An 18,210-nucleotide genomic window follows, 5' to 3' on the forward strand; every position below is an offset into this window, starting at 1 on the left:
ACAGTGGATGACATAATATTATCAAATCTTTAGGTAAAAACATTATCTATGCTTAAGAATTGTCGATTTTTTCGATTTTTTAATTTTCAAGCAAGATATGGGTATTTGAAAAAACATAAATTATAAATGCTTATATCGCGCTTAAAAATTAAAATATCGAATAAAAGCCAACGTTTAAACACATATAATGTCTTAAAAAGAAATTTGATAATAGGTAAATTCACACTAATATCAAAAATAACAGCACAATATTGAAACAAGTGAATAAAAATTTGTGTTGTCTTACGTGTGTAAGACGGAAACTACAAATGCATGGGTGGCGTTCCCTTAGACCAACTAATTAAAAAATACAGAATACTGTAAGTAGTTAAGACAAGAACAATCTAATTTAATATACTATCCAAAAATAATTGTTTCTGTCAGAACATTTCAAAGTGTTTACATTACTTACTTATATGTATAGTCACTTAAAAAGTTAGAGACATATTTCTATAAGATTATTTCAAATTAATTTCTGTCTAATTAATTTTAACAAATCTTCTATATTAATGATAAAGAGCTATTGGTTTTGCATATTTAATGCATATTAAAAAAATGTAAATCTGTCACTTATTATTATTGGTATATCCTATTATGGTAAGCAATTAAAATCAAAACGAAATATCACGTTTTCAAATAACATAGGTAGGAATGTAACTGCCAATTTGAAGTGTTTAGTTGTTTATCATTCGTGAAATGAATAAGGCTTATAAATTATAATATTACTTGAAGTCATCATACATAATTAAAAACACCATTAATCTTTAATTGATAGAAATCACAACAATATATAGATTGCAATGTAGTTACGCCTAACTTACGTACCTATTCAATAAAAATGAAAAAAAATTTAAACTATTAAATTTCAAAATATATAGCTAATTTGTGCCGTGTAATAATTTCTTTTACAGCTCTTGACACTAACAATGTTACTGTGAAAAAGCAAGTATTGGAGTTGCTGTCCGCATTATGTGTTTATAATTTAGAAGGCCATGCCAGAGCACTTGATACCCTTCAACATTACAAGGCAAGTAAACCACAATTATTATCCTTACCTTACTGAAGTATCGATGATTCAGTTCTTAATGGCTAATTTATTAATGAATATGTGTTTTATTAATCAATCATATTAAGATAATCTGAAAATGTGATGCATATCACGATATTAGCCATTTAGCTACTGTTAATATAATATTGAATATGTAGGTAAATTAATATAATTATAATCTATGTATAGGTACCTACTAATATTTCACTTTGTTACAACATTATTTAGTACATACCTACAATTATAAATATGTAACTACCTATATGGGCATAACATGATATCATATACTAATATAATATGATATATACTATCTAATGTACTATATTTTTAGAGAATAATTGTTGTATCTAGGTACCTATATTTAATTCCGAAGCAATACATATAATAATAATGTATTTTTATGTATCAACTAGGTAGGTAGGTACACATTTGGTTCATGAATCATAATTGGTTAATACGAAATAAGTTATATTTGTACCTACCTATGTAATATCATATAACCATGCAGGTATATTACCTACTTGGGGACTGCGCCCCTGGCACTTGACAACAGAAATGCCCAATCCCCTCACTTGCTTCACTTAATTTTACTACCGTAGGTATGTCCATTACACGGAATGACGTAAACAAAATGGATCATATTACTATGTAATTTTAGTTACATTGCATATTTGCTTCATATATTCATAATATTACATGTTATTATATTTGATTTAAATAAGTATTATAAACCATTGCACGGGTGTCCTCTTCCCAAATTGTCCAAAACTAATTAATACGAACATTACGAACCCATTTGTTCAAACCATTTTAAGTTCTTTTGTATCCGTATAGTTTTAAATAATGTTAATACTTGTATCTATTAGTGTTTATTAATAATATTTTTTTTGTACAAAAACATGTGAACCCTTATAAGTTTCAAGTAAATATACTAGGTTATAGATAAATAGGTACTTTTATGAATGTTATATTTTATTAAATTATTATTTTTTTTATAGACTTTTTAAATACTATTTTATATAAAATAACCATTATTTAAATAGCCAATGGGTATACCTACTCATTTGTTTACAGTGCCTACCTACTTTATGTACCTACTTTGTTACAATTTATAAACGTTTATTAAAAAATACCAATTAACTAAGAATTTAGACTCATTTAAAATACTAACAAGACTCTTGAAGTATCTACAATAACACATATTACAATAAACTTGTTTTCATTACCCCATTATTGTAATTTAATTCTATATTCGGTTGCTTATAAAAAATAAAAATAAAATAATGAATATTATTATAATAATAGTACCATTATGCACAACTACATACTTGCGATGTTGCACTGAGTAATCAAGTCAAAACTGTTAAAAATAATAAACTAGAAGCTGTTAATTATTGCAACCATTACCTTGATCAAAGTATTTAATCGTTTAGTATTATGTATTCAAATTTCTATATAATTATCTTTTCCGCCATTATTCCTTTTTGTACCTATTAGTAGGTAGGTAGGTAGGTACTTCTAAGAAATCATTTAAAATTGCATATTTTTCAATTTTATGAACCTAACTATATATTATTATATGTTATAGAATATATTGTTAATAATTGTGTATTTACGCACAAAACAATTATTTATAATTTTTTTATTTTTACTTTATTTTGACTTCATTGATGAAAACATTTAAAAATAATTTTTACTTTATAGGACCAGAAAAATGAAAGGTACAGATTACAAATCGTTGTTCGTGAATTGCAATGGGCCCTATCCAAAGGCCAAGAAACAGCAGACTACCAAACAGCTATTGTGGCGTTTATCAACTGTCTCATTATATCGACGCCACAGCTTCGAGACCGGATAAGAATCAGAAACGAATTTATTGGTAAGCAGTAAGCATTTAACTATTTAATCATTTAGTGATTTATTTATGAATTGTTTCATTAACTCTGCAAATTGTTAAGTTATTTTATAAAACTACAACACTCATGTAATGAGTAATGACTATTATTGTAATTAATTCTATAGTTTTACAAAAATATAATAAATATTATACTTATACGCAGTGGTCGGGACGCTACTAGTTTTTTGTAGCACGCTAACGCTACAGCCACTCAAAAAAGTAGCTCGCTATCGCTACATTTTTTTTAAATGTAGCGCGCTGCTTCTAACGCTATTGTCTAAATGTAACGCGCTACTTTTTCGCTACATTTATAAAAATGTTCTTATTGAAAACTAGTGTCTGTAGTTTGAACATTGATTATTTGATTATTTGACATTTGGCCACTGAACAGGACCCAGGACAAAAACTTCACTAATACACTAATCATTATCATAATATATAAATGAACAAATATAATCATAATCGATATTTCAATAATCACCAATTAGATTGTAGGTAGCGACAAAATAATAATGATGATTTTCGCTACTCTAACCGGAAATGTTTAGCGTGCTATCTAGTATTCCGCTATCTACGGCATAACGTAGCGACGCTATGTCAATCGCTAAAAATAAAGTAGCGTGCTACTGTAGCGTTGCTACAATTAGCGCGCTACTCCCGACCACTGCTTATAATATGCCACCATATTATAATAGTTGATATTTTAGAATATAAAGATAATTGAATTGTGTATTGTTATTTGTTTCAATACAAAAGACATTGAAAGCTATTGAAACTCGTCCAAGTGACCATGTACAATATATCGCTTTATTTAAATTTATGAACAGACTTTATAGAAGATCTAATATTACTTGGGAGTTGTTAAGATTTAGATAATAATTAAAAAATGTTTATTTGATTGATAAATACCTATTTAAATATTAGACTTAATTTTTAAGTTTTTTGAATGATGTAGATATATTTATATTGGTAGATATAGTTAGCTGAGTTTACAGATAATATATTTGTTACATTGAATATGCGCATTTATTATTAAGAAAAAATATAAAAATGAATGAATACGTTGAACTGTTGGACATAAGTCAATCTAGGGAATAACTGGTTTCGCATTTAGTTATAATATTAAACACTATTGTATACAAATAAGTATTATGAATAAAATAATTCAATTAAATAATAGTTTTTGTAATTTTGAAATAATTTTTTTTTCAGGTCTCAAACTCCTTCCAATATTAAATGAACTGAGGTAAATTAATTTAATTATCATTATTTTATACAAATTAAAACCCTAACCTAACGGGCAACGGCTAACATATTACCGCGATTTATTCGATGATTTATTTCTACCAAGATATTCTACGGACTTCATATTTTTAAAAACTATTTTTGTCCGATATTCTTTTGGTAAAAAACATTGCGTTTAATATTATGGCTTCACCGAATGATGCCAACATTTGTTTGGGTGAGCATAGACCAATTAGTACCTACTTTGTCTTTGACATTGACAATTCCATTATTTCGGTTTTCAATTATAGGTTCATGACAATAAATAAAAACCCGGATGTTAACAAAAATATGGCAATTCATACTACCTATATATATTTAGTAGATACCTGCCTACATTATATGTTTTGTATTTATTCTACAATTTACAAGTACAATTTTAAGTTCAGTAGTAAACAGCTGCTCAACCTAAAATGCTATATCTAGAAATTTAGGATATTTTAATAATTAGATACTATTAAACATTAATCATGTATAGTGTACCAATATTGGGAGTACACTGCAGTCACAACAGTTTTTTTATGACCATTTATTGTATAAAGATAAAATTAATGTTGACAGATTTCATCGTAATCGTGAAAATGTCCAAATTATTTTGTAATTAAAAATACGAACAATTTTTAATATTCATTATTCATAGGTACCTAAGATTTGAAAATGTAATATAAGGTTCTTCATAAGTTGTCATTACTAGAATAAATGTTAAAAAAGTTGAGTCCACAAATATTTTTTATGAGCATCTGAAGATAAAATGTTGATGAAATTGGATGATTACGTAAAATTATTTTTTTATTTTTTATTTTCTATAATTCTAAAATAAAAAGAATATCTATCGTAATCACTTGAATTTACACCATATGTTAATATTGAGACACACAGTAAAATTTTCAATATATTTTAACTCTGAATTAGGTATTTATAAAAATTTTTGATTTTCGAATTTTTTTAGTTTTGTCTCCGTAAATGTTGACAACACATTTTTCTCTTGGTTAATTAACTTAAAAATATAATACAAGGTTCCTAATATTTTGTTATTATAGTTATTTAAAAATATTAAAGATATATAGGCACACTTTTTTATAGACATTTGAAGTTGCATACAATTAGATATTTAAACAACGATTAACGATTTTAGTTATTTTGTTGTAATTCAATAATAATATTCGTCGGGAGTTGACATTTTTACGTATATTATTAATTTTTTCTATGTATTATACGCAATCAAATTTCAAAATATTTAGATTAATTTAAGTCTATTTAGTATTTATACCTACCGTGTTAATGTATTATTATACTATTATAGTAATAGGTACGTAAAATAAATTACTTTAATAGGTATACCGTATACATATTAAAATATATCACAAAATATACTTAGTAATATAATATATAAGGCATAAGCTGACAGAACTAGCTTTGAATCGATTTTAGTATGCAATGAGTAATTTAATTCAAACTTAACATAAACATTAAACATAACTGCAGTGACTTACCCAATTACGAGATACACTCGACGCCTATAATGCCTATTGTACAGCAAAGCGGTTTCTTATGCTTTCCTTTTTTTTTTTTTTATTGAAAATACATATAGTATTGCTATACAAAAAAAATATTTATATTTTTTAAAGCAAATTTTAAGTAATTTGTTGTCTAATATAGATACGTATATAGCTTCAGTACTACGTATAGCTTCAGAGTGCATAGTTTAACTGAAAATAAGAATTTAAACCTTTAGGAATGGTGCCAATGGAGATTCGATTACTCTCTTACGTTAGCGAAGTAAAGTAATTTTAATGAAATTTATTAGATGTCTTTTCGAAATATTCAACGGTTTCCAAGTACCATCTAAAAACAACCATTCGAAGATTTGTATTTATAGATGCATGCATGAATGCACAATTTACAACTACCATAATACAACTAAATGCATAATACCATTGATTATGAATACTCAATAATCAATGATAATACCTATATTGGCTATATTATTACTACCTAGATCTGTTAATTTAAATTCGCATTATGACTATTAATTATGTTATTTATAATTTATTATTCATCTCCCGTTAGGGAATCGATTACCTATATTTCTAAAATGAGTAAAATGTTAGTAAGAATAAATTATTAAATGTGTATGTAACATTGCAAAAATAGTTTGATAATTTATTAATACAATTGACATGTATGTAAAATTGTCAGATATTGGTAATAATATACTTTGCATAACCTATTCGTAAAAATTAAAAATATGTACCTATAAAGTTTCGAATTATATTATCTTAAACATTAGAAATAATTAGTGCATTTTTAGTTAAAAATGTTTTACATTCAAACTCTTAATTAACTAATTTATTAGAAGTTTTGTCTATTCTTATATCATTTGGACTTGACATTCATTATGATATCTTTTTATTTTAACGTCTCCTACCCAAAGACGGGCTGTGTGCCAAATAATGGTTATAGACTAGCAGCGGGCCACTGGCACTGGAGTCCAGAATTAAATATACAAGAATAGTACACTGAGCTCGTCGGTGAGAAAAAAATGAACTTCCGTAGTCGCTGAATAAAAACGATTGCTATTTCCAGCATCAGTCGTTCCTAAACAATTACCGAAGCTATACTGCTATTAGTCTCTAAATACAAAATATATTTTGGACAATTTTTGTATGTTTCATTTATTTAAGGAAAGGATCAATAAACTATGCAGATCTTGGGGTACAATTAGATGTTTTTGACGAGCAACGAGAAAATGATGAATCACAAATTCTAGATGTACCTTTTCGTGGTGTCGATATAAGCTCTCATGTGGATGTATTTTACGCTATTTTAAAACAGGTTAGTAAAAATTTTAAATTATTTTAAATTGATAAGTTACTGTAAACCAAAACACACCAAATAAAACAAACTATTAAATAAAGTACAGCAATTAAGCCATTAAGGTATCTAATATAAAGAATTCGTAAATGTTAAAAATGAATTTAACTGTCACAATTTAGTAAGTAATCATAATTTAGTGGAATAAATTGAGAATTTCCTTTTTGCTCAATGTTTGTACCTAATAATGTTAAACAGCTCGAAGAATGAAGAGCAGTGTTAAGTTAAGCAATTTCATTAAATATGTTAAGAAAAGTCTAAAAATATGTAGTTAGTAAAATAGTGTATTTTTTTATCGGTTAAAATAAAATCATACGATACGCCGATACATACCCAATTTTTTGGCATCAACAACGAGCTATTGAAATAATATTACCAACACATTAATTTAATATTGGACTTACGTACAATATAGTAAAAAAAATAACCAAAAAATATTTATTAATAAAAATATAATGATAGGCATTAAATAATTATCATTATAATATATTGAATAAAAAAGTAAAAGAATAAATTGTAATTGTTTATTTTCATATTATGATACAGGATTCACCAAGCATGCTCACCCCATTTTTTCCTTTAATAATGAATTTATTCAAATTCCTATTTTTGGAAACGTTGATGTACCCATTGACTGCCTAATTAGTAATTCAAAATTCGAAAGTGTAGTTTCCCAGTTATTGAAATGTTTATACTAAGGATAATAGTTCAAAAATATAAAATATAAAATAATACAAAAATATAAAATAAAATATGTAAAATGAGATCTAGTGTTTATTATGCTTGGACCATGTTTACAAATTATAAGTGCTGATCGATTAATATTTATTGTTAACATTTTCATTTTCATATCACCATATTCCCCATATTATCTTCCAAACCTATTATCATACTATGAACTTATTATCCTTTACACAAAGTTAAATAATTCAAAAACTACTCCATCGAATTTTTATTTTGAAACTTCGGAATTTTTTGGAAATGTATCTGTTATACAACTTACTCAAGAAAAGGGGGTTTTCATTTGAAAAACAGACATTTTTATGTCCACAAAACACTCCTTCAGTAGTAAAATTGTAAAAATTGTAAAAATATGGTCTTAAAGTAAATTTGAAAATTCCGTAATTGGATAAACGCATCATGCATTGAAGAAAAAAGGGGCGAGACGTGTGAACCGAGTATGCTTAGTGAATCAACCTGTATACTTTGGTTTGGAGTTTAGACGCTAATGAATGCAAGCACGTGTATACTCTCAATTACACACTTATTATATTATATAAATTGTTATTAATCTGTACCTGTGTAACCTATGTAGGTGCCTACTATAGCCTATAGGTACCAGCAAACGTGGTATTTTATATGTAGGCAATATTAAATAAATTCATAATGTCACTCTACACAATAATATAATATGATATAATATTACTATATAGGTACCTACTATAAACAATATATTACTATAGGTAATTTATAATTCATATTATAACAAAGCTAACAGCTAACTGTGTATACTAGTATGTAAGTAACCTGTAGGTACCTACCTACTTGTCACAATGCGAGTACCATTAGTATAGTACCTAACTCAAAAATTGACGATTTTGAGTTACACGTATTTTATTACAGTAAGAACAGCATTATTTACAATGCAATAGTTGAATAGTGTATCATGAATGAGTTAAACTGTTTACCTAATAAAGTATAAAGACATTAAGATATTAAGGTGTTAAAAACTCGATTATCTCAAAATCTTCAATTTTTAGTTAGGTACCTAACTACGTTAATGTACTCACAGTGCGTTGTACCTATGAATACTGCATTACTATATATAATACCTACGCATCATTGGTAAGCAGTCAATGCCTCAGGCCTCATCTGCATACCGCAATTACCAACTATAACAAACGTTATTAACTTAAAACCAAATCTAAACGCGCGATTGTTTGTTGTGTACTTCAGGTAGCGGACACGCCACAAGAAATACCATTCTTGAGCGTCCTCCAGCACCTGCTCAGGATCGACCCCAAAGAAGCCGTCAGCGACATCGTCTGGGATACGGCCGAAACGCTGGTGCACCGTTCGACGTTGCTCGAGAACCGACAGGACGCATCGCGCCTGTTGCGCACGCCAAGCGTCCTCGGCCAAAGTCAACCCAGGGATGTGGGTTTGCGGGTGTGCTGCTGTGGGCGCAAACCGTCGTTGGGCCCGTCGAACGTGACTTCACCCACGTCGATCGCCCCTCCGCCGCCGCCACCTCCGCCACCGCCGCCTCCCCAGCAGTCCGCCGGGAATCCACCGCCACCGCCGCCACCTCCGCCACCGTTGATGGGCGTACCGCCGCCGCCGGTACCCCCAGCGCCTTTCTTTCCTCAAAATCAGCAGCCTACCGCTGTCGAATTAGCGCAACACACCGGAAAACGGTTCCTCACGATGGGCAACAGCGGTTCGGCCACCGCCGTGGACGCGCCTCCGCCACCACCCACGGTGTCCGCGGTCGCTAAACTCTTACCTCAACAAGAAACCCCTACGCCCAAAGCCAAAATGAAAACTATTAATTGGAACAAAATCCCCGACAACAAAGTGAGTTTTTTTTTTTAAAATCATATTGTTGTGCTTACGTCTTCGTTACAGTACACGGAAAACGTAAAAATGACGAATAATATAAATTATATGTGTGCAACATTTATAACAATGCTTATAAAATCAAACATTGTTAGGTAACCGTGGATGAGAAAGAACGAAGTTTTGAAATAAGAACAATAGGTTTTCATTAAAACATTTACATAGAAAATATACCATTGGTACACGCACGAATTATGTTATACCCAATCTATACTATTATTATAATATTATTGACTTCGTTTAGAACTATTTTTAATAATAATACATTTGCATGTATTTAAATTAACTTTTGCTTTTTTCAAATTATTACAATACCCTCTTTTGTAGGTATCCATATTTTTTTAAACATAGGTAGTTAGCAATATTATCTGTCTAAACAACATAATTAGGTACCTATACAAACATTTATATACAGTTATAGTTTCATATTTATATGGAATGTATTAAAATCAGTGGCGACATTGCGTAGCTATCATAGGGCAAAATGAGACAGTGCTCCGATCCAGAGCTCAGGGAGGCCTCACAATATTACTTGTACATTTTAAATTTTTACAAAAATAATATTAGTTTAAAAAGGGGGCCTAGTTTATTTACTGTCTCGGGCCCCTTTCCCGTCGAGCTTATAGCCACTGATCCAAACAAATAATTATATAGGTAATGAGGATTTTTCATTAAGTATCTATAAATAATTATCAATCACCTACATAGATAGGAGGTGTACATTTTTGACTTTAAATTATTTTACTCGAGTTAAATGTTTATATTTGTGGAATCTAATCAATCCAAAAATGTAGGTCGTTGGACGCCATAATATTTGGTCACTTGTGGCCAGAAGCCATCAAAATTCACCCATGCCAGATCTTGATTGGTCGGAAATGGAAGGTTTGTTTTGTCAACAAGCTCCTACAGCACCAACTAGTCAAAGTGGAGTGTTGAACTTCAGATTAGGTCAAGATACTAGTGAATGTGATAAAAAACGAAAAGAACCAACAGAAGTAAATAGATAATAACTTTTCAATTTTTAACAATACAATTTAATACAATTTTCATCAAAAAAATTGTTAATGTTTTATTGTTAATTGTTATTGGAAATATTATATTTCTAATTACTTTTGAATTTCAGATTGTTTTATTAGATGGAAAACGAAGTTTAAACGTTAATATATTTTTGAAACAATTCCGAAGGTTCGTAGTGTTTACACTAAATATTATGTCAAAAATAAGCTACCTGTAGTCTTATATCTACACAACAATTACATATGGTTCATATTTTCACTTTTCAGTTCAAATGAAGATATCATACAGTTGATTCGCGATGGTGATCATGATGATATAGGGGCAGAAAAACTGCGTGGCTTATTAAAAATCTTACCAGAGTTGGATGAATTAGAAATGCTTAGGGCTTTTGAAGGAGATAAGACCAAATTGGGAAATGCCGAGAAATTCCTGTTACAACTCATTGACATTCCCAAGTAAAAAAAAACTATACAATTAACCTTCAATTATGTTTTTCGCCCTTAAGCCATAACTATGTTTTGTAATACAAATGTTTTTGTAAATTTTTATTTCTAGTTACAAGTTACGCATTGAAAGTATGTTATTAAAAGAGGAATTCGCATCAAATATGAGTTACCTCGAGCCAAGCATTAATTCAATGATCGTCGCTGGTGAAGGTAATAAAACACTTGATATTTTCTAATGAAATTCATAATACAGAATTTATGGTACATGAAACAATTTAATTTAGATTTAATGACGAACAAACGATTCCAAGAAGTACTTTATATGGTGATTTGTGCTGGGAATTTTTTGAATTTTGTAAGTTTTTGGAAAAATTTCAAAATTGTTTATATGAAAAAGTTAAAACAGCATTTGAAATTTAGGGTGGCTACGCAGGAAAAGCTGCCGGGGTGAAATTAAGTTCCTTACAAAAACTCACTGATATAAGAGCTAATAAACCTGGTATGAATCTTATCCATTATGTAGCACTGGTAAGTACTGCAAACAAACATACAGTTGAATTATCAAATAGTCAGAGGAAATAATTTTGTTAAATTTTTACAGCAAGCAGAAAAAAATAGAAAAGATTTACTTAAATTTCCTGAGGAGATGTCTGTATTAGAAGAAGCTACCAAGTAAAATAATTTGATATAATATGCTATTAGCTCATTAAAATATGTTCCATTACTTATACAAAGATATATTTTATAATAACTTAATTTAAAATTTTTTTAATAATATAAACATATATACCTATAGTACCTATAACATGTATAATACAACTTTTTATAACAATAATAATTAATAGGTACAGGTGCATTTTTTCATTTACCTAACAGATATCCATCATAATTAATTGAAAAATCCTCATATTTAAAATATACTACCCACTCCATATAACGCTAATATTCAACATTTGATTTTTAAATACTAATACATTTTTATCATTTTAAATTCTAATACAGAATATTTTACTGAATTTTTTTATATAATACTGTAGAATATGTTACTATTGATCCCAAATTTGAAACTATTGTGTACAATATTATGCATTAGTTATAAAAGGTTATTTTACAACTAAATACTTGAGGATGTTGCACCCGAATGTGTTCACTACATCATTCATACTAATGTATAACAGTAAATTATACGTTCAGATTTTTAATATATTAAACTATTAGAGTGAATTTACCTGTTATTAAATTTTAAAGTAATAATATCATACAGGGATTCTGTCAGCTTATGCCTTATATATTATAATATTACCAATTATATTTTATATTATATTCTCATAACTTGATTCAATTTTATAACATCTTAAGAAGCAAACATGGGGCCTTGGATAACAATCTTACTCAATAATAACAATAATATCTTATTTAATAATTAGTCAATTTACTTGAATATTAAAAATAACATACTAAAATGGATTTCTATCAACGTACTATTTGGTAGGTTATATGCATTAGTAAGACAGGCCAATGCATCCGCGTACAATGTCTTCCTAATAAATAGCCTTTATGGCTTTAAACAATATTTTTAAAATTTGTTTTTACTAATTGGTTTGTTAAGTTAATTAATAAAAAATAATTTTTTTTTTTAGGACTACAGTAGAACAGTTGCAAAACGAAATAAATGCTTTAGATTCAAGGTTCAAAGTTGTACGAAAACAAATTGAATTGCCCAATACTGAACAAGATATTAAAAACCAAATGATAGAATTTTTAAAGGTTTAAATATTAACAATTAATATTATTTTGAAATGATAAACGATTATTATTATTATTAAGTTATAAATAACAAATTTAATAGGTTGCCGAAAGACAAGTTGGGGGCTTACAAAGTGATATTGCTGAATTGGAATCTATGAGGAAAACATTGGCCGATTTCTTTTGCGAGGATATCAACACATTCAAATTAGAAGAATGTTTCCGAATTGTTCATAGTTTTTGTATGAAATTTAGATTAGCAGTGGCTGAAAATGAACGGAGAAAAGTACAAGAAGAACAAGCTTTAGTTCGAAGAAAACTAAGAGAAGAACAGTTAGCTGTGAAAAAACGTTTATGTAAAATCAATAATTTATATGATATTATTATGGTTCTTAATTTAATAACTATATATCATTTTTATTTTTAATATACAGTGACCAATGATCAACAAAGCAATGGCTCTGATGTTGAAAGTAATTTAGTTGATTCAATTTTATATGACATTCGTTCAGGATTTCCTCATAAAAAGAGTTTTGATAAGGTGTGTGTAATTAAATTAAATAAAAGTTTTGAGTATTCTATACTATTCTATTTTTATTTATTCGCAGGGTAAGAGACCACATAATGCGACAATTGTGACTTCAGAAGACGATAATATATCAGTATCTGGTTCACCAGCTGTGATTAGACGAAGACTTGGTGTTGTCGATAATCCTAATAAAGAAGATAATCTATCTCCAGGTATTTATTATGTTCCATATGTATACGTATAGTAATTAATTTTGTCGATTATAACAATTTTATGTTTACATTATTTATAAGATGTTACTCCAAATGGAAGTTTGCGTCGTAGAAGAAGTAGAGTGCCATCAGAAGAAGATGAAGTAACATTAATGGATTTCTTGCGAACCTCTAATCAAGATGCTCCGCCTGTATCAAATATTCAAAGAAAATCATGGGGTAGTTTAGGTAATGTAAACTATTTTATTAAATTTAAAAAAATTAGTTATATTATTACCTATACAGTTGATTGATTTATAAATCAATTAATTTTTGTTATGTTCAATAATTGATTAATACTGTTATAGTTCCATGTATTAAAATAATATCTTGTAAAATATATCTCGTAAAGTTGTAAAGGAAGTTATAAGTAAGTTTTAAATATATTATATTAAAACATCAATTATTTGCTAAACAAATTTTTTGGTCTTTTTGACCAAGAAATTAAAAATGTAACTAACATAAATCAAAAATAAATCCGTAAAAGTAAAATTTTTAATTTTTTATGAATAGCTAAGTTAGTCTAAATATTTAGAAAATTTTATTTACTATAAAAAATAATAATATACATAAAAGTCAAAAGTTTCAAGTCACCATGATTATTTTTTTTTTTAACTACCTATAACAAAACAATAAAGTTGTTATTTTATGTTTTTGAGTGTCAAATTACATTAAAATTTGAACTTCAGAAGCTTATAATGTAATAATGGAAATATTTGGTGAACATTTCAACCCTTTCCAAAATGTTGTTGAGATCAATATTTACCATATTTTATTCATTCATTTTACAGACCGTTCATGGGCAAGGAGATTCAGAGGAAGTGGTAAAAAGAGACCAGACTTATTAAGTGCTGATTTCAGTGCGGATAGAGAGCGAGCAAATTCTCCATCACCAGTAGTAGAAACCAAGTCTATTGTATCTACCGCAGCATCAACTCCTGAAGAAGAATCTAAGCCAAAGTATAATAAATATAAAAACAAGTTATGTTCTGTAAAAAAAAAAAAAATTATTATCATATATATTTATAGAGCATGGAGACAAAAGATTGAAGCATGGTTACAAGAAAACGAAAAAGAAGATAAAGATTCTGATGATTTACGACGCAAGACTCAACGGATACAAAATAATAGACGATCATTAGAAAATGACTCCGAGAGTGATGGACGTAGTAGCATTTTGGATACATTACCTGAAGGAAAATTGGCTGATGCTAACAAAGATGGATATAAAAGAGTATATGCTGATTGGAGACCCACTATTGATAAAACCGATGTCGTTGGCGTTATGGAAGCAATTGCTGGTAAGTAAAATCTTTGAATTAGCCATGAACTAAAATATTGACTCTAAATTGTTTTAGAAGCTCAACCTCCAGTCAAAGATAAATCTCAATGGCGTAAATCTAACTTAAATGTACCAAATACATCGGAAGAAACTAATAGCAATCTAAAAAGAAGTAAAAAACTAACTTCTCTAACTAATTTTGATAATCATAGCAAACCCTTACATGTAAGTTCATAGATTTGATACTCAATATTTAAATTAAAAAAACTTAGTTCAGGGTTATTAATTATAACTCATATTTAGGCTATCAAAGAAGAAGACAGAAGAAAAGGTTTTATTGAAAAACTAGGACAGAATGTATCAAACCAAGATTGTTTAACAGTTTATATTCGAGGAACAGATCAGCCTGAAATAAAACCTATTATAAGAAGTCCATCCTTATTAAGAAAACAATTAGCCTGTCCGGAGTCACCGGAAGAAAAATTATTACCACCATTTGCCCCTAGACGAAAAACTTCAGATTCTACTAATCCAGGGGATGTAACTGATAAAATTGACATTGATTCAGATAATATAGAAACACCACCAACATCACGTAGGCAAATTGTAAAACCTCAGTCGATTCCATCAAAAATTCAAACGGTTGAAGAAGAAAATCTAGGAGACGGTCAATTTGATAGATTTTCAGCAGCCAGGCGTACCCGGAGATATAGAAAAAATCCAGAAGATGATTTAGGTCGAAAATCAGAAGGATATGAATCACCAAAAGCCAACGAAGAAACAGATGTTCGGTTGAAAAAGTGGAAAGATAAACTAATGTACAAAACATCTGAAGATGATAATAAGGACTTTTCTAGAAATCGACTATACTCGTCTATGCCTAGGACAACCAGAAACCAAAGTGTTGTCGATCATGGTGATATTATGAAAGCTGTAAAAATTTATGGACAGCTTACCCCAGAGAAAAGTATTTTAGAACCAAAAGCTCTGGATCGAGTGACTAAGATAAATCTTCATGATAATGATGAATCGTCAATAAACTTGAAAAGTGAGTTCATACCAGAGATCAGAGTGCAAGCTTTAACACCACCTATAAAAATTAGAACTGAACACGATTTAAATGATGAAGGGTAAATAAAACTGCTAATATGTACTTATTTTTTTATTTTACACTGTATTATTATTGACTTGGATTTTTTTGTTTTTTAGTTTTGAAGAATCTGTGAGTTTGATGTCAGCCGAATCACTAAGTCAGGAGACTTCTTCGGGTAACTTTGAAACTGAAAAACCAATCCCAAAGACAATAGCTAGAGCTGATAGTAGTGGAAGTAATGATACTAATAGCAGTAGTGGACCTGTTGCGCCTACCCTAAGAAAAACAAATTCACTCAAGTCGTCTATTAAACCTATAGTAGTAAGAAAAACTGAGTTGCCAAAACGGACAAGTAGTTTTAGAACTCCACTGACTAATCAGAAACCAGTGGTGAAAGTTATTCCTTCAATTAAGCCTACAATAAAATCAACAGCCGTTCAAAAGCCAACTATAGCTAGAACCATAAGTGCACCAAAGCCTGTTGAAAGATCAAGTTCTAAAAGTAGCTTGCGTAGCTCTAGGAGTTCGCTAAATAGTTCGAACTCTGTCAGCACGGTCAAAAAGATACCCGGTATTGCAACCTATACACGAGCTATCAACGACCTCACAACAGATTTGAAGTCCAAAAAACCACTGAATGCATTGCAACTGCACAACCGCGACACACCTATGGCTAGCAGAAGCAGTAGCAGTGGCAGTAGCATTGCAGTTCCTGTTAACAAACCAAAGCCAAAACCGTTGAGCACTAGCTTCAAAGAGAACCAAGGCAGGTCCGGTATGACGGGAATGTCACCTTCCAGGAAATCGTTGGGATTCATGAGACCGACTGCTGCTAGTACCGCAAAAGACTTGGTTGACAGCGGCAAACCAATGCCTCTAGTCAAAAAAAATTTTAAATAGATATTTTAAATATATATAATATGTTAAAGTTGTCAATTGTCACCACATGCGATACATACCTAATACACTTTTGACGGTGAATCACTATTAGATATGCATGTGGTATTAATATAAATTTTGTACCTATACTCATTACTGTGCTATGCAATTATTTGATGCAACTTTTTTATTTTGAATAAGTTTGAATAACAGAGATGTTTGTTAATAGTATATTATAACCAACAAACCGTTTGGTTAAACACGTAATTACACATTTAATATTATGAAACTGTTGGCTCAACAAATATATTTAATGACAGTCTGAAAAAATTATGTTCTAAGATAAAATCCAAGCGACAATATTACAGTTTCATTTTTTTAATATGTTAACACAATGTCTACTATATTATGTACAACTGTAAAACTAACTATTTATACGTTATTGATTAGAAATTAATTTTTAAAATTATAATGAAATGTTTGAGAGACCTACATTGAATAATCATTTACTAAAAGTAAAACTTCAAACATAGTTTACTTTAGTTAAATATATTCACATAAATTTAAAATTATATTAGTATTGTTGTATACATTTTTTTTTTACTAATTTAGCTTTATTCTATATCTATAATTTATTATATATCTGGTATCTAGTCAGAACACATTGCTAAACAATCAAAATGGTGCCTTTTGTAAGTATACTAGTAATAAAATGATTAAATTGTGTTATTCTTTTCAAAAATTATTATATATTTTTAAATCAATACATTTTTTAAATTGCTAACTAGATTTTATTTTTATATTTCTAAAAAATTGTTAAATTGTATTTTAATTTATCATTATTAAAAAAATATATATACTTATATAGTTATACCATGTACTCATCATCTACAATTTACTAAGTTCTATATCTGTCTTACTAACAATTCTTTTATTATAATAAATTATTATTGTTTTGTAATGATCGAATTTCAGTTTAATATTTTATTATAGTAATACATTCATGGTTATTCGTTAGCAATCCTAAATGGGCTGTAGTTTTGGGCTCGCAATTATGCATAGTGCTGAGAACAAAATACGCATCCACGTTGCTTGTCATACTTCATGGCAATAAATATATATTTTATATCATCCATACCAAAAAGAGTGGAAAAAAAACTAAGGTACATATTGACTCTAATAGGACTTATCGTTAGATGGACTTTC

At 29.0% G+C, this 18,210-nt stretch overlaps 1 protein-coding gene across 2 annotated transcripts in view; it reads left to right on the top strand.

Annotated features, from left to right (window-relative positions):
• The window catches only part of LOC132951049 (inverted formin-2-like), a 39,600-nt gene extending 21,634 nt beyond the window's left edge, over nt 1–17,966 (top strand). Inside the window, exons 3-24 of one of the 2 annotated variants that reach the window (XM_061022741.1) lie at nt 951–1,066; nt 2,792–2,966; nt 4,197–4,230; nt 6,953–7,103; nt 9,099–9,719; nt 10,556–10,756; nt 10,885–10,946; nt 11,045–11,233; nt 11,334–11,434; nt 11,509–11,579; nt 11,645–11,752; nt 11,826–11,896; nt 12,865–12,991; nt 13,074–13,326; nt 13,405–13,511; nt 13,579–13,711; nt 13,793–13,939; nt 14,542–14,710; nt 14,780–15,051; nt 15,109–15,257; nt 15,336–16,162; nt 16,242–17,966. In XM_061022741.1, the coding sequence (XP_060878724.1) occupies nt 951–1,066; nt 2,792–2,966; nt 4,197–4,230; nt 6,953–7,103; nt 9,099–9,719; nt 10,556–10,756; nt 10,885–10,946; nt 11,045–11,233; nt 11,334–11,434; nt 11,509–11,579; nt 11,645–11,752; nt 11,826–11,896; nt 12,865–12,991; nt 13,074–13,326; nt 13,405–13,511; nt 13,579–13,711; nt 13,793–13,939; nt 14,542–14,710; nt 14,780–15,051; nt 15,109–15,257; nt 15,336–16,162; nt 16,242–17,025 (4,868 nt within the window). In that variant the 3' untranslated portion in view covers nt 17,026–17,966. The remainder of the gene's footprint in view (nt 1–950; nt 1,067–2,791; nt 2,967–4,196; nt 4,231–6,952; nt 7,104–9,098; nt 9,720–10,555; nt 10,757–10,884; nt 10,947–11,044; nt 11,234–11,333; nt 11,435–11,508; nt 11,580–11,644; nt 11,753–11,825; nt 11,897–12,864; nt 12,992–13,073; nt 13,327–13,404; nt 13,512–13,578; nt 13,712–13,792; nt 13,940–14,541; nt 14,711–14,779; nt 15,052–15,108; nt 15,258–15,335; nt 16,163–16,241) is intronic. The other variant, XM_061022742.1, reaches the window with a different exon arrangement.
• The last annotated feature ends 244 nt before the right edge of the window (nt 17,967–18,210 follow it).

The sequence above is a fragment of the Metopolophium dirhodum genome, chromosome 8 (genome assembly GCF_019925205.1).
Source record: "Metopolophium dirhodum isolate CAU chromosome 8, ASM1992520v1, whole genome shotgun sequence".
In the NCBI taxonomy this organism is placed as follows: domain Eukaryota; kingdom Metazoa; phylum Arthropoda; class Insecta; order Hemiptera; family Aphididae; genus Metopolophium; species Metopolophium dirhodum.